General features: G+C 41.1%; 1 protein-coding gene across 1 annotated transcript in view; it reads right to left on the reverse strand.

The window, feature by feature from the left end:
* Sgcg (sarcoglycan gamma) overlaps positions 1-14,492 on the reverse strand; it is a 42,429-nt gene extending 27,937 nt beyond the window's left edge. The window contains exons 1-2 of the mRNA XM_070003114.1: positions 14,323-14,492; positions 3,998-4,192 (exon numbers count right to left, since the gene is read on the reverse strand). Coding sequence (XP_069859215.1) covers positions 3,998-4,192 — 195 coding nt within the window. The 5' untranslated portion in view covers positions 14,323-14,492. The remainder of the gene's footprint in view (positions 1-3,997; positions 4,193-14,322) is intronic.
* Between the last annotated feature and the right edge of the window lie 10,394 nt (positions 14,493-24,886).

Raw genomic sequence — 24,886 nt, forward strand, 5'->3', positions numbered from 1 at the left:
GTTACATAAGTCAGATAAAGAGTACATTTCTTTTTGGACAAGGTTACCCTTTCCCTCACTCTCTCCCACTTTTTCTCTCCGTCCTCACCCACAAATTGGATAATTTGTTTTCAACATAGTGTCTAGTGAGTACCTCTGCTGCATTTGTTCACCTTTTGTCCCTCCATTTGTTCTTTTTTTAAAAAATAATATTGTTGTTGTTTGTGTTGGCAGTATCTATGAGAAGAAGAATTAAACATTTCTTTGCAAACGTGCTAATCTTGAATTCTTTTTCTATAGTGGGCACCAAATGAGCAAAATAAAACAACTTAGACAGGGCACATTTCTTATTTCAGTAAATAAGGCTTCTCTCAGCATAGCTTAGCTGAATCTCTATTTTAAGGTCTTTCTTTCCCTGAATATAATCCATTGTCCAGCCAGTGTTATCTTCTGGAACCCCTGGTCGGTTGTATTTACATGTGCAAAACTTCTTCATGATGTAATTGTAACTTAATTGGAGGAGGACTTCCTATCCCTTTCAGCTTCTGTTGTCAGAAAGCAAGGCTTTAAGATACAACCCCCAGAGGGTGGAGTCTTAGAATTCTGCCTGCCACTGACCTAAACTAGGCAGAGTTTTAAAAAGAAAGTCAAGATATTTAAAAGCAAGACTGTTTAGCAATATAAAGGCAATTTAAAGGATTATCATTAAATTGTGTTTATAAATGGTCTAGATTATAATGGTCAATATGCAATATTGTATTTGTACTTCTTTTCCCTCCCTCCCTCTCTTCCTTCCTTCCTTCCTTCTTCTTTCTCCTTCCTTTCTCCTTTCTTCTCTTTCACTCTCCCTGCCTTTCCCTCTCCTCCCTTCCTTCCTCTATCCTCCCCTCTCCCAGCTTTTCTGGCTGTCCCCATCATAGTAGCCCAGGCTGGCTTGGACCTCATGATCCTCCCTCATTCTCCCCAGTGGTGGGATTACAAGTGTGCCCCCAACACATTTGGCTTTATATTCCAGTTTTCATACGGAGTTTAAACATTATTTTCCTCCAGATTTGAGAGTTTATAAAGGATTAAGGGAGATTTTAGCAAGTGTCACTATAAAGAAGATACTGCAATGGCCTTCCATGACTGGGGTACATCCGTCAGAGAGTCTGCAGTACTTGCATATCTGTTTTCTTTCTTTCTTTCTTTTTTATTTTTTCTGGTTGAGGTTTTCAAATCCGCATCAAAAGATTATTTAATCAGAGGGTGGGAAAAAAGTCATTGAGATGCCATCTCATACCATTTTCTCCAGCTACACATGAATGATCACCAAGTACTTAATGACAATACATTTATCCAAGGAAAAGTCTGCAGACACTGTCTGCTAAGGCTTCACTTTCTCATCAGAACAAGATTCTTAAGGGGACAGTCCTCTGTGGAACATATTTAACTGTTACTTTGTGCAAAAAAAAAAAAAAAAAAACCAAACCAAAAGAAAAACAAAACCAAACCAGGAATAATTCAGCTTGTTTTGGAGGATAAATTAGCTTGGAGTTTTTGTTTTTATTTTTGGTGCCAGTCCTGAGGTTTGAAGTCCAAGTCTGGGCACTGTTCTTTAGCTTTTTTGCTCAAGGCTTGTGCTCTACCACTTGAGCTACTTCCAGCTTTTTGGTGGTTAATTGAAGATAAAAGGCTCACAGACTTTCCTGCCTAGGCTGGCTTCAAATCTTGATCTTCAGATTTCATCCTCCTGAGTAGCTAGGATTTCAGGTGTGAGCTGCCAGCTGAACCTGGTGTTTTTGACCTTCTCAGAGGGCAATGGTATCTATATCTATTTCATTTCATTACTATATTAAATGACAATAAGATTCTCCTCCCCACCAAAGTATTTAATAGAATTACACACCTAATTATAATATTCAGTAATATTACTATAATTCTGCTTCTTTCTATTCATTTTTCCCAAATAAAAATGTTCCTCAAATTAAAATTTCAAGGTCAACAGTGTTAGTTTAGAACCATTAGTCCTAACTTGCTAAAGTTACAGCCATTAACTGTACTAGAGAACTTTATGTGTAAGCAAATATCAGTAACAGTAAAAGTTTTCCAAAAAATTCTCTCATTAAAAATTAGAGATGCTTCAGGATGAGTGATATTTTACCCTTCAAAAGGAAATGGAAAGGCTTGGAAAAAATTATATTAAGTGAAGTAAGCCAGACCCAAAGAAACAGAGGTTTCCCTCATTTGTGGTAGCTGGAATATGCCTATAAATCTATAAGTAGAAACACCAGATGGTGCGCAAGCAGTCACAATGAATGAGCTTAAATAGTATAATTCCTTAGAAAGACTAAGTCAAAGCCCAACAAGATAAGTACCAGGAAATGGCACTTGCAAGAGAGAGGGTAGGGCCAAGGGGAGAGGGGCAGAATGATGAAGGGGAGAAGAGGGAAGAATGCAGTCGAGAATTCATTATCTATACCACCGAATTGAGAAAACTAAGGGAAGGTATAGGTGGAAGGTGGGTGAAATGTGGAAGGGGTGATGCAGAACTAGATGCATTGTATGCATACATAAAAGCTTTGTGAAATGGCAAACCTAAAAATTAAGGAAAGGGAGGGAAAGGGTGGGTTGGGTGAGATGGATGAGTATGTTGAAAAGGGGAACATTGATCAAGATGCACTATCGTCATAAACTGCTTTGCCGAATGGCAACTCCTTTGCACAAGTGGTATAGGATGCCAGCCTTGAGCAAAGAAGCTAAAGGACAACATCCAGGCTCTAACTTCAAGCCCCAGTACTGGTACAAAAACAACAAAAACCACAAACAAATTAAAAAATGTGCAAGGCCAGCCTGGCATCTGTGGCTCACCTTTGATTTTGTTGAATAACATTCATGGTTAGCTTTATTATTTTCTACAAGGAAATATTCAAGCATGATGAAATTAAGAAGAGGAAGTTAAATAATTAGTGTGTCATTTCTATACTGCTGGGGTTCAAAGCAGAGAAAGTCATGTTAGACTCTGCTAATTTGGAAATGTATGGGTTTTCCCTAGAGCCTTCCCAATGCCTCACCATGTGTCTGTTATATAGAATCTAGGTATACAATTACATGCTATTTGGTCCATGATCATAATGTTATCATTCTCTGCAGATGTCCAATGAAATACTTAATTGTACCATTCCATAATCAAATCTCTGCAGAAATTTCCATTATGGTTACAGTAATTCCTTGGAATGCATGTATTTCAAGAAGGGACATAAACAATAACAATAGCAAAAAAAAAAAGATTTCCATTCTTTGGAATCAATACCCAGAAATGGTATTGCTGTGTCATACGATTATTCAATGGTGAATGTTAGAAAAACCCCCATTCTGCCGGTGCTGGTGGCTCACCCCTGTAATTCTAGCTACTCAGGAGGCTGAGATCTGGAGATGGTGGTTCAGAGCCAGTCTTGGCAGATAAATTTGAGAAATTTTTGACTCCAGTTATCCAGAAAAAAAGCCAGGAATGAAGTTGTGTCTCAAATGGCAGCCTTGAGTGAAAAAGCTAAGAAAGAACACCCAGGCTCTGAGTTCAAGCCCCTGTCTTCCCTCACCCCACAAAATTCTTGATTGTAGGCCAACTGTGGTGGCACATGCCTCTAATCCTAGCATTCAGGAAGCAGAGTCAGGAAGATAATGAGTTAGTACATTAAAATAAACATCCAGCCAGGTGCTAGTGGCTCATGCCTGTAATCCTAGCTATTCAGGAAGCTGATATTTGAGGGTCACAGTTTGAAGTTAACCCAGGCAGAATAGTCTATGAGACTCTTATCTCCCATTACCAAAAAAAAAAAGAAAAAAGAAAGTGAGAAGTGGAGCTGTGGCTCAAGTGGGAAAGCATTAGTCTTGAACAACATAGCACCGGGACAACACCCAGGTCCTGAGTTCAAGCCCTAGGATGGGGCACCAAAAGAAAAGAAAAGAAATCTATTACTGTCATGCAGATGTGGTGACTGAGAGCAGACCAAGAGGAGGAAAAAAAAATCATACTTACTGGAGAGAACCACATCACTTTAAGGATCCAAATTGTAAGGGCAAAATTCACAATGAAGATGATGAGTAGGAGAAGAACGAAGAGGTAGAGGAAGCGCTTTCTCCAGCCATAAATGCCGATGTTGTAGATGCACTGGTTCTCCGGCCTCTCTATGAGGGTGCCCTCCGTGGCTGTCAGATACTGTTCTCTCACCATCTGTCAGGGGCAGGCAGAGAGCAGGGAGGAGACAGGGTGGACAGGAAATTTACCCCATGCATACATTTCCAAAGCTTAAAAAATATTTTTTTAAGTTTCTTCCAAACTTTAAGAAACAACAAAGCTGGGCACTAGGTGACTCACACCTGTAATCCTAGCTATACAGGAGGTTGAGATCTGAGGATTGCAGTTCAAAGCCAGCCCAGGAAGGAAATGTCCAGCCAACTCTTTTCCACAATATACTGGCAAAAAGCTAGAAGTGGAGCTGTGGCTCAAGTGCTAGAGACAGGGCAGCACTCAGGCCCTGAGTTCAAGACCCAGTAATGGCACAAGAATAAAGGATGGAAGGAAGGAAGGAAGAAAAGAAGGAAAGAAAGAAAGAGAAAGGAAGAAAGAAAAGAGAAAAAAGGCTTAATATGAAGTATATCACTAGATTTTTATTACAGGAAGATAATTTCTAAAATCTTTTATATATGACAAATTCATTGGAAATTCAGTGGTCATAATTGCAAATTTGCATAAAAATTATGCACACATGAATGTGCATAGCTTTTAAAGTTCTGCATGTTTGAATTTTAAATTAAAGCATCAAGTTACCTGTCTTAAGATTGAGTAGGAGGAAAATCAAATGCATACACATACATATATATTATATATATATAGTGTGCATATACACATATATTTATATTTCTACACATATGCATACACAAAATTATATATGTGCCTACATAAATGCACACATACATATATATGTATAGGTAGGTACACATGTATAACACACAGGTGTATGCACATATGTATGGTACATGCATAGATGCACATGTGTATCTATGCATGTATATAAATGTATGGATATACATATATGTGTGTGTATTGTGCATAATTACTCTTTTTTTGTGCCAGTCCTGGGGCTTGAATTTAGTTGCTTTAGATCTCTCTTGGCTTTTTTGCTCAAGGCTGGCATGATACCACTTGAATTCTGGCTTTTTGTTGTTAATGAGAGCTAAGGGTTTCATGGACTTTCCTGCCCAGGCTGGTTTTGAACTGAGAGCTTCAAATCTCAGCCTCTTGAGAAGCTAGAATTATAGCTGTGAGCCACCAGCATCCGGATTGCTTTGAATTTAATGAAAGCATGTGCTTATGCATTGCCATCACGTAGTATTTTCAGATGCTCAGACCTAGCTGCTTACATTATCCTGCACCTCATGTGCAATGTTCCTTCCCTTGCTTATTCAATCTTCCTATATTGGAGAGTCCACTGCAACTACTGAACTGCTTAAGCTGGAGTCTCTAGCTCCATCTTGGATTGTTCTATTTTCCCTTAAACCCATCTCAGCAAGTTTTTGTTTTCCTTTTTTTGTGCTGGTCTTAGCGCTTGAACTCAGGGGCTAGACTCTGCCCCTGAGCTTGTTTTGTTCAAGGCTACCACTCTACCACTTGAGCCATAATACCACTTCTCACTTAAAAAAAGTTTAACAGTGTAATAGTTTAAAAGTCTCATGGACTTTCCTGCCCAGGCTGGCTTCAAACTGCAATCCTCAGATCTCAGCCTCCTGAGTAGCTAGGATGACAGGCATGAGCCACTGGCACCCAGCAACTCCTATTGACATTATGTTCCATGCACAGTTTCTGAGCCCAAAACTGCTGCACAGTTTATTGATACTGGACAATTTTAAGTCACCCAAACTCTCATCTTACTATGGAAAGGTCTGACATCATCTCTGCCCCTCTATCTCCCACAGGAAAGCATGGTTTACCCAAGAGCCCAAATGGGTAAAATACAAAGAAGCCTCTGTCACCCTTTGCTTTCAAACTTCCTGATGGTTTAAGAATATCCACAGTATTGTATCAACTGTAGGATGATGAAAAGCCACCCTGTAGGAGCTGGCCTGTGCTTGCTTTGATTCCACCTGCTGGCTCCATCTTTTCTTTCTCATAGCGCATCTCAGGTGCCCCATCCTCAAAGAAGCCTATTACATTGATTTCAAAGTTCCTATCATTGAAATGATGGAAACTCTAGTGTTTCTATAATAGAAAAAGAGACCGAGAGAGAGAAGAAAGATATTTATATAGAGAGGGAATAGAAAATAATATATGTAGAGAAAGATGTGTACATAGAAAGAGAAATAGATAAGATATATATCTTAGAGATACCCATTTCTTACTCTATCTAATCTATCTATCTGTCTATCTATATCTTTCCTTTTTCCTATTCTGGGAGAAAGATAAAAGAAAGAGGAAGATCTAGTTATCTGGCTATTGAATAACTGATTGAGAGGGCATTGGCACTGGACAGGGTATCCAAAGGTCTGAATTTAAATCAAGCACATTGTTGTACAGTACTGGGACCAATCAACCATGGCCGAAGCACTCTAGGAACGTGTGTGTTCCTATTTCTATATATTCCTATAATCTCCTACTACAGCTTTACAAATTGTTACAAGCTAAGTGGCTTAACACAATACACTTTCATCTTCTAGTTGGAAGTCCCCAAACACATCTACTAGACAGGGTTGGGGTGAGAACCTGTCCCTCCTTCTGCCAGTAGAGGGAGCTGTCCTGTCATGGGTTCTAAACTGTTGCCTGACGGTCCCTCTGCCAACCCCTGGGGACACCTTGTGAGGGGCACTCTTGGCTCCCAATAACCCAAGCTAATTGTTCCAACTCAAGAGCTTTAGCACAAGCCTGCCCTCAAAGTTCCTTTCACCAGTATTCATGAAGACAATTTTGTCTTGGCTTGTGGGTGGGCTGGTTGCAAATTCTACTTTACTCACACCTTTATCCTTCACAAAGTACACATGATAAACTATAGGCTACCTAACAAAAATCTTTGAATGAGTGATCGAATGCACTGTTGCATTTGATGAGTATTAATGAAGCTGTCGTGCAGGGATGATGCTAGAGAATGGGGAAGTGGAGAAAAAGAAGTCCACTGTGGTACGCGTTAAATCAAATACACATCCTATGGTTTGTAAATATGCTCAACCCATTAAGAAAGCATTTGGTTCCCTGAAATTTATAATAACAATATGATTTTTGTAAAAAGGGGAACATTCAGTAATCTGGGCCGTTCATTAAATCATTATTAGAGGTGAAGCAATATTTCAGATAGGAAGCAGGCTGGAGCCCCATTACCTGAGTGAAAACCTACAGGGTCTTGTGACTTGTTCTTTCAATTTGTTTTTTGTTTTTTGTACTGGTACTGAAACTTGAACCCAGGGCCTGGGTGTTGTCCCTTAGCTTTTATGCTCAAGGCTGGCACTTGAACCACATATCCACGTCCTGCTTTTATTGGTAGTTAATTGGAGATCAGAGTCTCACAGACTTTCCTGCCTGGGCTGACTTTGAATCACAATCCTCAGATCTCAGCCTCCTGAATAGCTTACAGGCGTGTGGCAACAGTACCAGGTGAGCCCAAATACTGAGAAGGAAAAAAACAATCTCTTCTTGTCTAGCCACTATCATCAAGCCATCATCGTGTGTCAGGATGGCTTGGAGATGCACACAAGGATTTGGTTACAACTATGTGACTATAGAAACATGGCTGGCACGGGTCCTACACACAGCAAGGAATAGTATGTATAGAACAAGTAAGTAGAGGGGGAGTGGGGTTTAGCTTTGTGCTATTAGAGTGAGAGAAGAGCTAGTAACAGAAAAATAGGCACCTGAACAAAGGAGGGGAGAGGGTCTAGCAAGTGGGTAAGGCAAAGTGGAATGAGGAATCCACACTTGTGGGCGGTCCTCTCCCAGGGGGCGTGGCTTGCAGGAGGAAGCCGGTTAGCCGTTGTGCTTGTGAATGAAAACTGCCTAGGACACTAGGCCTGAGAAGGAACCGGAGAATTTGACTCATACTTTCTTAGAAATGTCCACAAAGCAGCTTACTTCCACACCGAATCATAGCAGTAGTTCTCAATGGATTTTTTTTTTCTGGCTCACTGTTGGCACTAAAACTCTTATCACTGGGAATAAGCACTGAATTTAGGATGACAAAGAATGGGTGGGGGAATGGAAGGATGTGCTCCTAGGTAAATGTGTGACTCCAAGTATATTCACAACAAGAAAAGTTTAACAGCAGATACATTGAGAGAGACATTTGTTACAAATACAGGACATACGTACTTCTTCTCTTTTTTAAATGTGGTGCTAGTACCAGGATTGAAGCTCAGGGCCTTCTTCCCTTGGATGGCATTTTTGCTCAAAGCTGGTACTCTACCACTTGCACCACACCTTCACTTCCAGCTTTTTGCTGGTTAGTTGGATACAAGAGTCTTATAGTCTTACAGTCTTATAGCCAGCTCAGGCTGGCTTTGAATCACTATACTCAGATCTTAGCTAGGATGATAGATGTGAGCCACTAGCACACAGCTAAAAGCTAATATACTCCTAAAATAGAAATGATTTCAACCGAGGAAAAAAATCTACATATTTTATGATTATTATTGTTATTAATTATTAATTATTATTGTAGTGCTAAAGTTGTATGTGCCAGGTATCACCCTAGCCCTTCCATTAATTAATTAACTAATTAGCTTATTGATTATTTTGTTGTCCTAGGGCTTGAACTTGGCCTGAACACTGTCCCTGAGCATTTTTGCTTAAGGCTACTGCTCTACTAATTGAACCACAGCTCCATTTCCAGCTTTTTGGTGGTTAGAGATAAGAGTCTCACAAACTTTTCTGCTGACTGGCTTTGAACTGCAGCCTTCAGATGTCAGCCTCTTGAGTAGATAGAATTACAGGTATGAGTTACTGCCACCTGACTCTTCTATACATTTTGAGCAATGAATATACATACACATCCAAGAAACAGAAATGGCTGATCAAAATAGCAGAGTAGTTTGGCTTCACCATGAAGCAGAGAAATGTAGCTGTATACAACTGTAATACACCCAAGATGGATTTTGTTTTGTTCTGTTTACAGAATAAAAGAACTATTAAAACTTAGAAAGCCAATATTGTCAAAGCATTTGAAAGCCAGATTTACAGTAATTCTAGCTATAGAGGCTGAGATTTGAGAATCATGTTTCAAAGCCAGCTGGTGTAGGAAAATCCTCGAGTCTTTTTAAAAATCTTAATCTCTAAGTGCTTATTAACTAACCACCAAAAAAGCTGGAAGTGGAGGTGTGGTTCAAGTGGAAGAGCACCAGCCTTGAGAGGTTGGGGAAGCTAAGGTACAGTGCTCAGGCTCTGAGTTTAAGTCCAAATACTGACACAGAAAAAAAAAAAAAGACTACCATGAAAGGAAGCTTTCTAAACACATTACTGTAGTCTGGAAGTGGGCTTATCTGCCTCCTGTGGAAGCAGAAATCACCTGTACTTGGAATAGAGGCAATCTCATGGATGATGGGGAATTCTGTGGCTGGTTATTTTGGCTTGGGAGTGGATTTGTGTGGAAAAAGGAGGACAGAGAAGTCTGGGGAAGAAGTAGTGGGTGAATGTGTTGGTTACAATGAGGTCTCTGATTCCCTAACTAGACACCTCAAGTAGAGTGTAGGGCCATTTCTCTTGTGTGCACATAACACTTATTTACAAAGGCAATTTAGAAGTCTTAAACAGAGCCCAGAGGATAAAATTATTTTTGGTAGGTCATGGGGCTTGAACTCTGGGCCTGGACGCTGTCCCTGAGCTCTTCAGCTGAAGGCGAGCGCTCTACCATTTGAGCCACAGCGTCACTTCTGGCTTTTTTTTCTGCTTATGTGGTGCTGAGGAATTGAACCCATGCATGCAAGGCAAGTGCTCTACCACTGAGCCATCTTCCCAGCCCCGATCAAAACATTATTTAACTAAAAATTAACTCTGAAAAATATCCACATAAGCCAAGTACTGGTGGCTCATGCCTCAAAATCCTAGCTACTCAGGAGGCTGAGATCAGAGGATGGAGGGTTGAAGTCAGCTCAAGGCAGCCAAATCTGATACTCTTATCTTCAAGAGGAGGTGTGGTTCAAGTGGTAGAGTGTCAGCCATGAATAATAAAGCTAAGCAAGATCATATGACCTTCAGTTCAAACTCCAGTATACACACACACACACACACACACACACACACACAAATTCACACAAAATTAAGAACAAACTCTAAGAAAAGAAAGTTACTTGACTGAATTTGTCAACTAAGCCTACCTGCCTTTCAGTTGCAAGAGTCTAAGGGAAGTTAAAGTAAGAAAAAATTCTTAAGGTAAACATCAATGTATATCTGCGATTTTCTTTTTATTAAAAATGTTTCAGAGGGTTTAGGTTTAATAGTCACTTAACTTTCTTTACCTTTTCTATGATATTCAAAAGGATGACTTGAAATGATGTTCAAATATCTCCCCTGTTGGGTGCTAATGGCTCATGCCTATAATCCTAGCTGCTTAGGAGGCTGAGTTCTCAGGACTATAGATCAAAACCAGACCAGATAGGAAAGTCTATGAGACTCTTACCTCCAATTAAACACCAGAAAAAACCCTGAAAGTAGAGCTGTGGTTCAAGTAGCTGAGTGCCAGCCTTGAGCGAAAAAGCTAACGTATAGCACCAGTACACACGTGCGCGCGCGCGGGCACACACACACACACACACACACACACACACACACACACATTGACCAGCTGGACACTGATGGCTCATGCTTGTAATCCTAGCTATTCAAAAGGCTGAGATCTGAGATTCATGGTTTGAAGCCAGCCTGGGTAGAAAAATCCATGTTACTTATGTCCAGTTAACCACCATGAACTGGGCTCAAGTGGTAGAACATTAGCACAAAAGTTCAGGGACAGCACCCAAGCCTTGCATTCAAGCCTCAGAACAGGCGCATGCAAGCACACACACACACACACACACACACACACACACACACACACACACACACAAATTGCCCATACATATACATTCCAATGTATTCTGGTGTGTTCCCCCAAGATCGACCTTTTAGAATATTGCCTGCCATTTTCACTAAGATCTAACATATTCATGAAAGGAAAGTTTTCATGTAAAGACCCATCAGTCACTTGATTTTCTTTCCTTCTGAAGTCTACTCTCAGAGACACTCAACTGCTCAGAATGCCAGGGAGTTTTCTATTTGTGTACTGGCATGCACACACCCTTCTCAGCAGCCAACTGTGGGCGTGGGTGGGGCTTGACACGCTCCCAGCTGGACCACTAGCCCCTGCCTAGTGTCTCTTGCCCTTTTAGGGCTTGGTCCATGCTGCCTTCTTAGTAACCAGAAGAAGCAGATTGTAAAGCTAAATTTCTCAGGCAAACCATGATTAGTCTCATTCCCCATTAGTCTACTTGATCAAAACATTATTATTATTATTATTTTTGGGTCCGGTCTTGGGGCCTGAACTCTGGGCCTGAGCGCTATCCCTCAGCTCTTCAGCTTAAGGCTAGCGCTCTACCATCTTTCTCTTTCTGAGGTCTGCCCTCACTTTCCACATCTTACTGAAGATGACAGGGTAGTTCCTATTTCCTAAGAACTCAGAAACTTTCTAATACTTTAGATAGGCCTTTCTCCCTTCACAAATGAGGAAAGCTAGATACATAGGAATGAAGTCACAGATGCAGGATCTTGTGTGTGTGTGTGTGTGTGTGTGTGTGTGTGTGTGTGTGTGTGTGTGTGTGTGTGTGTGTGTGTGTGTGCCAGTTGTAGGGCTTGAACTCAAGGCCTGGGAACTGTTCCTGAGCTTTTTTGCTCAAGGCTAGCACTCTTCCACTTGAGCCACTGCTCCACTTCCAGCTTTTTGCTGGTTAATTAGAGAGAAGAGTCTTCTGAATGTTTTTGCAGGGGCTGGCTTTAAACCAGGATCCTTAGATCTCAGCCTCCTGGGTAACTAGAATTATAGGAGCAAGCCACCAGCACCATCCTTGATGCAGATCTTAAGGCTAGCACATGGCTCTCCCAGTGACTCCACAGTGCTGCTTCCCAATTAAAACTGAGGACTCACAAAGAACAGAGTTAAAATAGTACTGGAGGTGAAGCTGGTGTAAAGGTTCATTCCCATTCTTCTTCCACTGACCCTGATCTCTTCTCCATGGCAACGGCCATGCTGATTCTAAACAGGAAGTAGGACCCCATTGCTCTTCTGTCTTAAATGTGTAAGTATCTGGTCCTAAATAGCTCCCTTCCACTGTAGCTGAAGCACAGAAGCCTGTGGGTACAGGCAAGCCCTTCCTCAGCCCCCTCACCAGACTCCTTTATCCTCACCCTCAAATGCCACCAATGCTGGCACATCTTGGGGAATTTTGAAAATGGCTAGAGATATTGCAAAGCAACAAAGTACCAAAGCTATCCCTTGAACTAATTTCCCCTATGAAATTCTACAGAATAACACTGAAAAATTAAAGTTGACATGGGAATTTAAAAGCCAATGCTGTGGGGATGAACTGTGTGGTTCTCATGGAAATACCATATAAATGATCTGGTGCTGTGGTCAGCCTAGAGAAGAAAAAAGACAACAAAAGTCAGGCATCAGTGCCTCATGCCTCTGTCAACCTAGGTGCTCAGGAGGCTGAGATCTGAGGATCGCAGTTCAAAGCCAGCCCAGGCAGAGAAGTCTGTGGAGACTCCTCTCCAATGAGCCAGCAAAAAAGCCAAAAGTAGAGTGGTGGTTCAAGTGGTAGGGTTCCAACCTTGAGCACAAAAGCAAAGGGACAGAGCCTAGGCCTTGAGTTCAAACCTCAGGGCTCACACTCAGGACTCACACACACACACACACACACACACACAGAATCTAGATAGATGAGGAGGAGGCTGAGACTGAGAGGAAAGGGGAAAGAGCAACACATGTGGTGCAGCTGGAGTCAGGTTCTGAAACAACAGGACAACCAAAGGGCTCTAAAGTGCTTCTCTTCCTAATAAGAGTCCACAGGTATAGTGGGTGTGGCTGAGAAGCTGTAAGGTCCATGATGGCAGGCCATGGATAGGAGGAGAGTCCCCACCAAAAAAATGGAGGGCTGTTCCTCTTTTCCAATGGAACTGGGTACTGCCCTTAGGCTTTTTCCCCCCATAATTATAGCACTATACCACTTGAGCTACAGCTCCACTTCCAGTTTGTTGGTAGTTAACTGGAGACAGTAGTCTCATGGACTTTCCTGCTTGAGGGGCTTTGAACTGCGATCCTCAGATTTTAGACTCCTGAGTTGCTAGGATTACAGGTGTGAGCCCCCAGGGCCTGACTTTGTTTAGTTTTTGATACATATTTTGAGCAAAATCTATTCTCCCCCCCCCCGATATTTGGAAGGTAGATGTACATCACTTTTTTAGTTCAAGAATCATAAGAAACAGTTTGGGTGCCTATAATCCTAGGTACTCAGGAGGCTGAGATCTGAGGAACATGGTTCAAAGCCAGCCAGGGCAGGAAAATTCATGAGACTCACACCTCCAATTTGCCATAAAAAAACTGAAAGTGGGTATGGCTCACTTGGTAGAATGCCAGCTTTGAGTGCAAAAGCTAACATAAAGTGCCCAGGTAGGTCCTAAGTTCAAGCCTCAGTACACACACACACACACACACACCAAGAATCATGAGGGAGAAGCTAAGGGACAGTGCCCAGATCCTGAGTTCAAGCCGCAGCATACATACACACACACACACACACACACACACACACACACACACACACACACACACACACACGACACACACAGAATTGTGAGGAAGCCAGGATAATAGTTTGTTACTGTTTTTCAATTATAAAATACTTCCACTTTGCTCTCCTTCATGGCTCTTTACAAAACTATGAACATCAGAAGCAAACCTAATTCTGACACAGAAGCTTACGGGTAGAATTAGAAGAAGGTTATCTTAAAGAAATTAGATTTGGTCTACACTGACTACCATAAACAATCGAATGTCCTAGGACACAGTAAAGATAACATGGCATTGTACCAGTTGAAAATGTTAGAAATATATGCTGTGTTAAAATACACAGCTAAGCTAATTAAAGGTGGAAACAACTGTTGAGATGAGAAGTCGACTTCATCTGTTCATAATTAAAATAGAATCGCTTAGAGATGATATCTCCAACGTTGGTTTTAATTTATTAACTAGTATGCCATCGATGAAGAAAAATACATCCAGAAACCTTATCATGATTTGGTTTCTAAATTACAAATCTATTTCTATCCAATCCAAAGTAAAACTGATGACTTACCTTGGAATGGTGGCCAAGCGCTGTGTTGAGGAAAGCTACAATTGGCCTAAGCTCTGTTCTGGACAGAATGCTGGGGCCATTTCCATTGCTGAAAGGGTGAACAATCTGAGCTTCACCCCATAAGCCTGCAAGCGAAGGTTCTTGCTGTTTGGCCTGTCTCACATTTCATCTCCTCCTATTAGCAACAGGCATGTCTAATTTTACTCCAGTGACATAACAGTTCAGGCCACACTTTAAATGATTGGGGAAACCAACGCTGGCCTGCACTTCTCTGTGAGTCTAAACAACTCAAACGAAAAAGCCCAAACCATTTTTACAAAACCAACATTCCAGCCACATTTAAACTCTAAGTCATGACTGTCTTGTGAAATTACAACTTGCTCAAATAAACTTTTACCTTATTTGAGTAGCAAAAACTTCAGAGACTAGTTTCTGCAGATTCTAAGCTGGAGGAAACCCATGAGCAATCACTTCTAATTAACATGGGGCATTTATAATTTTATGAGTAGTATATGTGCTCACCCAGAGAAACTTAATGAAATATAACAGTGGCTCTTTAACAATATTTTTTTCTCAAGCCTCTTTTTAAGTAAAACACAAAACAAAGAAAACCCCCTAATATTTAAGGAGAATTTTAAAAATAGTTCTTTGTGTGTGTCAGTACTGGGACTTGAACTTAGGACTTGGATGCTGTCCTTTAGCATTTTTTGCTCAACACTGGTGCTCTGCCACTTGAGCCGCACTTCTACTTCCAGCTTTTTAGTGGTTAATTGGAGATAAGAATCTCATGAACTTTCCTGTCCAAACTGGCTTTGAAGAAAGATCCTCAGATCTTGCCTCCTGAGTAGCTAAGATTACAGGTAGGAGCCACCAGTGCTCAGCCAAGGAGAAAATCTGAATGATCACAAAAATAAACTGGAGCTGAACAAATTTTTCATGTCAAAATCATGCAGCTCTTTCTAGTAATTAATATTTATACTATGCTAAACTAAGTTATCTCTATTCAAAAATAATGAAAACTTATAAGGTATGAAGAAAATCAAGTACTTATCGAAGTTTTGAATAATCTTAATCTTTTACTTGAGAGTGTTTTCTATGTTGTCTGGTTTTGAGCCTGAATGAAAACTGACTTGAATGATGTATTTCAAGCTCTATTTTAAATTATTAAGTAGTTGTGGAGAGAGGTTTGAATTCAACTTGTCAATTGATGAGGACAATGAATTTTTTATTTAGACCTAAGTTTTGGATATAAGAAACACTGCATTAATAATCTACATGCTTAGTTTTTCTTTTCTTGTCTTCCTAGACCTTTTTTCTACCTTGTTTATTCATTCCATAACTTCTTTCATTACTTCTAACTCACCAGCAGCTGTAGGTCTTAAATTAGAAGATGACACAGCTTCAACTAATCATTTATTTGTGACATTGGGAAAAAAAAACCATTCATGAATTCTCTGCCAGGTAGTATTTATTTCTTCTGCTATGGCACTTTAGGGAGACATGAAACCACAGCATAACAATCAAATAGTGTGTGTGTGTGTGTGTGTGTGTGTGTGTGTGTGTGTGTGTGTGTGCGTCCGCACACACGCGTGCACGTGTTAGTACTGGTGCTTGAACTCAGGGCCTTGTATTCTTGCTTAGCTTTTTTGCTTGAGGCTAGAGCTCTACCACTTTAGTCACAGCTCCACTTCTGACTTTTTTGATGGTTAATTGAAGAGAAGAGTCTTACAGACTTTCTGTTCAGTCTGGCTTAGAACCTTGATTCTCAGATCTCAGCCTCCTGAGTAGCTGGGATTATAGGCTTGAGCCACCAGTACCCAGGCATAACTAGCCATTCTTAACAAAAATACCTGTTTGATAATTAATGTAGGTCTACTCAAGTCTGTAACTCACCCCCACACACTTAGTATGTTCTTCATGGAATCATCACTCCTTTTGTATGTGCCAGTATTGGAATTTGAATTCAGGGCCTCATATTTTCCTTTGGTTTAGCTACTCAAAGATGGCGCTCTACCACTTGAATCACACTTTTACTTCTGTTTTTTGGCTAGGTAAATGGAGACAAGATTTTCTCAGATTCTTCTGCATGGACTAGCTTTAAACCTCAATCTTCAAACCTCAGCTTCCTAAGTAGCTAGGATTACAGGTGTGAGCCACCTCCCAACAGGTAAACTCCCCCCCCTCTTTTGGGGCTTGAACTCTGGGCCTAGGTGTGTCCCTCAGCTCTTCAGCTTAAGGCTAGCACTCTACCATTTGAGCCACACTTCCACTTCTGGTTTTCCGAGTGGTTTTTTTTGGAGGTAAGAGGCTCATGGACTTTTCTGTCCAGGCTGGCTTGAACAGTGATCCTCAGATCTCAGCCTCCTGAATAGCTAGGATTACAGGTGTGAGCCACCAGTGCAGCAGATAGTCCCATTTTAATAGCTCTTATGTCTTTATACATGATGAGTGTCCCTCAGCTGAAATCCAACATGCTCCAAAATGTTTCCTTAGTGCAGAATTGATCCTCAGATTAAGGAGGTCCAGACAGTAATGTCCACATACTTTCCCCAACCTGAAAGGACATTTTTGACCCAAAGCATTTTGGGTAAGAGCTAATCAGCCTAAATGCTAATTGTAGTCCTGACTTTCTGAGACAGGACACCCCAAACCACCTGGCTCTTTCCTGCAAAGCAAACCTGCTCTTCTGCACCTTCCCCTTCTCCATGCTCCACCAGAGCAGGGAAGAAAGACTTAGGGAGCTCCCTCAGACACTAGTTGCCTGTCACGAGTCCTGGGGACCCCTCCCCAGGTGTCCTGCTCTGCCTGTGCTCTCTTCTGAGGTCCCTAATTGGCCCAGAATCCACTGCTGGCCTCATCTGTTGATGTAGCTGAGCACCTGCTTCTTCTGCTTGCAGGTACCACCTGGCTTAGTCTCACAGTTCTTGGGACTCTTAGGGACATGCAATTCTGTCCACGTTGCTCTTCTTCTTAACGTATGAGATCAAATCCTTGACTTGACTTACTCAGTTTGGGATTGGGGCTCAGTCTCTGATGTCGTGGTCTCTAGCTTCTGTGAGAAGCTACTGCTCTTAGCCAAGCTCCTATGGCTCATGCTTGTAATCCTAGCTACTCAGGAATCTGAGCTCTGAGGATTGGAGTTCAAAGCCAGTGGAGGCAAGAAAGTCCATGAGACTTATCTCCAATTAACCACCAAAAAGCTCTGAGTAGAGCTGCAGCTCAAGTGGTAGAACATCTGCCTTTACTGTAAAAGCTAAGGGACAGTGCTCAGGCTCTGAGTTCAAGCCCCCACTAAGGAAAAAGGAGAGATCTTACCCTCACCCCACTAGGAACTTTTCATTGATGGTTAGAGCACTTTCTAGTTTCCTTGAATCACCCCATCACCTTACCAACCAATCACAAATAGAATGTGGGCCTGAACCCAGCAAACTATCAGCTCACCGGTGCCTGCATGACTCTGGAGAGTGGCTATGTACCCTTCTGTGAACAAGGAAATTTGCCTTGACAAGATCTTTTTGTCTCTTGGGTGTCTATTTTCTGCCATGGGAGGGTTAATGCAGCCACCATGTGGGTGAGCTACTTTTACAAGCCGGATCATTGGATACAATGAGCTTTCCACATGAATGTTTAAATATAAATATAGTGGCTTGCATTTGTACCTGTCACTCTACTAGACCATAAACTCCTCACTCAGTGTCTACATGTGGCTTCTCAATGGGCCCAATTCAGAATAGTTACACCGCCTTCACAGAGTCTGCCACGGTCCTTGAAATAAGGATTTTCTGGAATAAGGTGAATATCATTGAAATCTAAATATTCATCTCCACAACAGATACTGCCAAGAAAATGGAAAAAAACCAGGACAAACAAATGGAGAAGATGCTTGTAAAAGACTGGTATGTTAGCCAACATATATAAAGAACTCTTAAAACTTAACTCTAAGAAAATAACCACTTAAAACTGGGCCAGTGTTTGACATCTCAAGAAGTAAAATATTCAGAATATATAAACATATGAAAGAAAGTATATTTTATTACAGAAATGCAAATCAGAACAACAACGTGATACCCTTGAGTACTTATTAGAGGATTGACTCCTGAGTAGCTTGGATTAGAGGTGTGAGCCACCGGTGCCCAACTGCTAAACAATCTCTGGATCATATGGCCTAGCAATGATATTTCCTCAAAAGAACTTGTATCCATGAGTAAAGATTCATGGATCTCTAAAGTAGCTTTATTCTTAAAAAATTATTGTAAAGATGCTGTACAGAGGGGTTACAGTTACATGAGTAAGGTAATGAGTACCTTTCCTTTCCAGCATTGTTACTTTCTCCTTTGTTTTTCCCCTACCATCCCTTCCCTCCCCACCTCCCCAACTCCTCCCCCACCAAGTTGTAAAGTTCATCTCAGCATGGTGTCTTGTATGTCTCATTGTTGCAATGGGTCAACCTGTATCCTTGTTTCAGCATTTTGTTATTCTCCTTCCCCTCCCCAAATTATAAAAATGTATATACAAGATTGAGGGCACCAGAATCAACTACAGTGACAACAGGGCTTATCCCATAGGGGGGAAAATGTACATAAGAAACAAAAAAAATCACATAGGACATTAAAAACAATAGCAACAAAGAAAAAAAAAACCTCTTGTGTCCATATTGTGGGGTTCATTTTGCTTAGCATCATCTTATATGGTCAAATGCACATAGCTTTTGACCTTTTCTGCTTGTCTTGTAGGATATTCCTAGATGTATACTAGTTATTGCAAATAAGGGAAATTATGGGATCTATGTTTCTTTGGGCCTGGCTTACTTCACTTAATGTAATTTTTTCCAAGTCTTCCCATTTCCTAACAAATGGAATGGTGTCATTCTTTCTGATGGAGGCATAGAATTCATTCACACACACACACACACACACACACACACACACACACACACACACACACACACACACACACACACACACACACACATTCTTGATCCATTCATTTACTGAGGGACATCTGGGTTGGTTAAGTAGCTTTATTCTTAAGTACCAAACCTTGGAAGCAATAAAGATGTCCTTCTACAAGTGGATGGATAAACTTTGGTCTATCCACAAAATGAAATATGACTCAGGTCTAAGAAGAATTATGATATGAAAGCTAAAAAAGACATGGAAAAAACTTACACCTTTTACATCTAAGTACAATAATCCCACTTGAAAAGGCTATATGCTGTAGTATTCCAGTGCTAATATTGCAGAAAAGGCAAACTTTAGAGACAGTAAAAAAAGATTATGGATTGTCAGTGGCTGAGGGAGGGAGGGAGGACAGGAGGAAGGGAAGAAGAGAGAAATGAATACATGGAGCATGAAGGATTTTCAGGGCAGTGGAAATAGTCTGCATAGGTAGACACATATCATTCAATAGTTTCAAAACACCTACAAGGTACAAGAGTGAGAATGAACCAGAACGTAGACTATGGACTCTGAGTTGAAACAGCTATTCAGTGTAGCTTGGTGTACTGTAGCCAATGAGCCCGTCTGGTGGAGGTGTTGATAATGGGGAAGCTGTACATGTGTGAGGAAGGAAGACTATGTAGAATTAAAGAACTGTGATCCTCACGGGGCGCCACCTACTGGCGTCACCTGGAAGGTTCATTAAATACCCATGCTGGGGTTCTCCAGAGATTTGGCTCCAGCGTTTACCTAGGTAGTTCTACTGGTCAGCTGGGGCTGACCATCACTGCTGCCAAACACTTTGTTGTAAAAATGATACAGATATATTCCAAATGCCACTGCAGTAGCAACCCAGATAGATGCGCCCTTACCAGGGAAGTCACCTAACTTGTTAATTTCTGCCTCTGTATCTCTCCTTCCCTTGTCCTTTCTCTTTCCAGAGCGCTAGTCAATGATTTTAGGGGATGTGTGTTAAGGAGGATGATTCTTGTCTGGATGGAATTGTCTCCATGACCTAGAGTTTTTGTGTTTGCCTACACTCTTCTCACTGGTTGTTTTCTTTTCTTTCTTGTCTTCCCAGCGGAAACTCTGTCTGGAGCTTCACAAGTTGCAGATGGATTTCCTCCCAGACATCTGGCTTCTCTGTGTGGTCCCTCATTTGCCCACCTCCTTTGCATCCTGTGCTCAGCATCCTAGATGACATGCTCAGGCTCTTCACCAGGTAATTTGTACCCTTCACCTTTGAAGAACAGAAAGTGGGTCTTCTGAGTCAGCTCACTGGATGTCCTTTTCTCTCTTCCTCTCAGACACATCTCTGCTCAGTCCCCACTTGCTCCAATGTTGTCATTTGGGGTTTAAATTGTCTCTTAGTTTTGCTGGGCTCTGTGGCTCAGGCGGGTAACCCTAGCTATTCAGGAGGCCAAGATCTGAGGATTGCCAGCCTGGGCAGGAAAGTCTGTGAGACTTATCTCCAATTAACCACCAAAAAAGCCAAAAGTGGAGCTGTGAATCAAATACTAGAGTGCCAGCCTTGAGCTAAAAAGCTCAGGGACAGCACCCAAGCCCTGAGTTCAAGCCCCAGAACTGACGCTCTCTGTCTCTGTCTCTCTTTCATACACAAAAATTGTCACATTCTCTATGTTGATTTTACACGATTTCCAGGCTTAGTGTTGTACGTTCACTATGGGGTCTGCTTCCATTCCTGAGTGTTCTCACAAGGCTTGGTGGAATCACTGGAGATTTGTGAAAACTACTTGTGACCACCATGTGGACCCTTGTTCAGATCCTTCTTCCTGAAAGTGTTTCAAATGTGTAGATGACCAAGAGGTAGGGTGGTTTAGGCTGGGTGGTCTAGAGACAACAGAAACTCCTCTCTCACATTTCTGGAGTCTGTTTGCAATCAGGCTCTGGTGGTAGGTTGCACAAAGCCAACTTCTCATTGTGATCTTGAATATGGCAAAGGAGGGAAAGGAGGCTTTCTGTGGTTCCCCTCATAAGGGCACTGGTCTCATTCATGAGGGTTTAACTTCATCACCAAATTACCCCCAAGGGTTCCTCTTTCCGGTGCAATCATTTTTGGATGTGGTGGAAATTCAAATTATGAATCTAGGGAGAGGACAAACTCTGGGCCCAGTGCAGACAGAAATGATCAGATCAGCTCAGACAAAAGCTTAAACAGAACCCCCAATGGGTGAGGGGAGGGATACACAGGCAACCATTAGGTTCATTAGCATTAGTCTAAAGCAGACTTGCAGGATTCCTAATGCCTTAGAGGTCACTGTCTGTTTTCAGTGTCTGAAAGTGTAGGTTTTTGGGAAAGATAAGTTCTCCTCAGTTCTCTCCCTGGCCAGCAGCGTGACTGAAGGCTAATAATTCCCACAATTAGCTTTAACCCAGGGTACATTTCAAAAGAAAGCGTTAAGTTTCAACAGGGTTGGGTTACTCAGGAGGCTTAGATCTGAGGAGCACAGTTTGAGGCTTAGATCTGAGGATCACAGTTTGAGGCCAACTCTGGGCAGGAAAGTTTGTGAGACTCTTAACTTCAATTAACCACCAAAAAATAAAAGTTGGAAATGGCACTGTGGCTTGAGTAGTAGAGCACTAGCCTTGAGCAGAAAAGCTCAGGGACAGAGCCTAAGTTCAAGCTTCAGAACAGGCAAGGAAGGAAGGAAGGAAGAAAGAAAGAAAAAAAAAGAAAGGAAGGAAGGAAGAAAGAAAAAGTAAAAAGAAACAGAGTTAGGTTTTATTTTTGTATACACCTAAGCTTTGCTATGCAAAACATATAACCCACTGTGGGTTTAATGATTCAGGTAGAGTCAGGAATAGGAAAAATGATTTCTGCTCTAGTCAATGACTTAAATACTGCAGCCCAGACTTATGAATCTACAAGGACCTACTCACTAGCAGCTGTGGTTTTACAAACTAGAAGCACTTTAGGCAGGGGGTGGGGTTATGCCAGACTAAAGAAGGACAGTTGTTTTGAGGTTAACAGATCAGGACAAGTAAAAACTAACATCTAGAAATTAATTTACAAGGCCTCTCCACTTAAGAGAGCCAGCCATTCAAGAATGACTCTCCTGGGGAAACACCTGGTCCTGATTTTCTTGATTGCTACCTTTCTTAGGACCCTTATCTAGAATGAGACTTCTGCTAATCTAGGACCTCTGTATTCTTAACCTGCTTGCTAAGTTTTGTTTATTCTAGATCAGAGTACATCAAGCTACAAATGGCCATTAAAAAAAAATAAAAGGAGCCTCCAATAAACTGTTCTCCAGAGCTTTAGCATGGTCCACTGAAACAATGCACAAACCAAGTCCTTTCTGTCTAAAAGACCCTTCCTGGAGGATCCCAGCTTGCCAAAACTCACTCTGTCTCAACAGGAAGTAGCTAAGAGTGGTCATAGCCTCTGCTCCCTAGAGGTAGTTAGGATTTCCATTCCACAGGAGGAAAAGAGAAAGGGGAACAGTTAGGTAGATAGGGATAAAGAGTGGTAGATATATCCTACTCACATGCAGATAGCATGTGACCAACCCAACAGGTAAACATTTCTGTCTAAGGGAGCAAGTCATCCTCTCTCCAGGGAGCCTTGAGCTTGACCTTGAGCTGCTTCTGTCCCCAGAACCATATCATGTCCCTTTTCACCAAGATTGTCTTTATGGGCTCATTAGCCCTACTCATCTCAGGAGGGCTGATTCTAAGTCTGACATATTCTGATGTACTCTTGGAAGAACTGAAACATAGAAATGATGCTTAAAAATAATGTCTAAGTTTTGTGAGACCTAGAACATGAACATTGTTATTTAGTTACATCAAGGTTAAAACATTTCCAAAGTATTCTTAGAGTCTAAGAGATCACAGTCCATTTCTGAGAACATAGACTAGGTTTTGCAACTAAACTTCTACAACATGTTCAATTGTTGGGATGTAAACTGCACACAAAGAGGAACATGCTTCTTACTTTTTGCTTTCTGATCATATCATAAATTAAAAACACAACTCATGTTGAGAAGATTGCTTTTGGAAATAGAGGTCAGCTGGGTATTGATGGCTCATGTCTGTAATCCTAGCGACTTAGGAAGCTGAGATTTGAGGATCATGGTTTGAAGTCAGCCCAGGCAGGAAAGTCCATGAGACTCTTATCTCCAACATAAAGCTGTGAAGAGGAGTTGTGGCTTAAGTGGTAGAAATCTAGCCTCAAGCAAAAAAAAAGCTCCTGAGTTCAAGCTCTAGGACTGGCCTACACACACAAAGTAAAGTTTATGTACAGTCCAATCTATACTGAAAAGTATTTCATGACCAAACTTTTATTTTCTGGATCCTTACCTTATTTTTGGAAAGCAAACAAAAAACAAAGTACTTAGCAATAAGTATTGAATAAAATATACTAGAAGCATGTTTGTATGAATATCTGGGTTACATTACTTTTCAGTCAACTCTTACTGTTCGGTTTTTTGTTAATTGTGAATGTAGTTGTATCTCAATGCAGTGGAGTGCTCAAGCTAATATGCACACAGCCAGCCTATGCACATACTGGAGATTTAACTGAACTGTGGGCCTCTGGGAAGCAAATTAGGTATTAACCTAATTGAAGTGCAATCCAAATTAGGTATTCATCCAAATTAGGTATTCTTTTTTGGCTAGCAGACTGTAACTAGCACAAAATTTTCAAGAGTCTGAGATTTTATCTGCAATAACTAGTATATGTCTAGGACAAGCAGAAGAGGTCAAAAGCTATGTACATATGACCATATAACCTGATGCTAAGTGAAATGAGCCCCAAGATAGGGACATAGAGGTTTTTATCTTTGTTGTTGTTCTTTTTAATATACTGATAATGTACTATGTGATTTTTCTTGTTTCTTTGTATGTTCTTCCACCATGGTATAACCCCTGTTGTCACTATATTTGATTCAGGTGTCCTGCATCTTGTATATACATTTTTCTAATTTGGGGAAGGAAAGGGAAATAACAAAATGTTGAAATAAGGATACAGGATGACCCATTGTAACAATGAGATGTACAAGATACTATGTTGAAAATAAACTTTACAACTTTGGGGGGGGGAGGGAAGAGAGGAGTTGGGGAGTTGGGAGAGGAAAGGGATGGTAGAGGAAAAATAAAGGAAGGGGTTAACAATGCTCGATAGGAAACGGGACTCATTACCTTGCTCATGTAACTGTAACCCCTCTGTGTAGTACCAGTACAATAAAAAATATATATTAAGAAAAAAGAAGCTATGCCAACTATAAACTGTTAAAAATAAAAAAAATAGTAATGAGGAAACATCCGTTTGTTATCCTCTTGTTTTTCCCCAGCCATTTTATTCCAGCACAACATTTCTCTCATACACAACAAAATGCTACAGTAAAAAATACAAATGATCCTGTAGTTATTTCATTTCCAAATTCAGAAGATGTCATGTTAAAAAAATAGTCTATGCAGGGCACTGGTGGCTCATGCCTGTAATCCTAGCTACTCAGGATGCAGAGATCTAAGGATCATGCTTTGAAGCCAGGTCAGGCAGATAACTCTAAGAGACTTTTATCTTTAATTAAAGCATCAGCCTTAAGTGAAAAAAACAAGAATGCCAGGGCCTGAGTTCAAGCTGAAGCACAGACACACACAGA

This window comes from Dipodomys merriami, unplaced genomic scaffold (assembly GCF_024711535.1).
Source record: "Dipodomys merriami isolate MVZ:Mamm:240054 unplaced genomic scaffold, mDipMer1.0.p SCAF_6, whole genome shotgun sequence".
Taxonomy (NCBI): Eukaryota; Metazoa; Chordata; class Mammalia; order Rodentia; family Heteromyidae; genus Dipodomys; species Dipodomys merriami.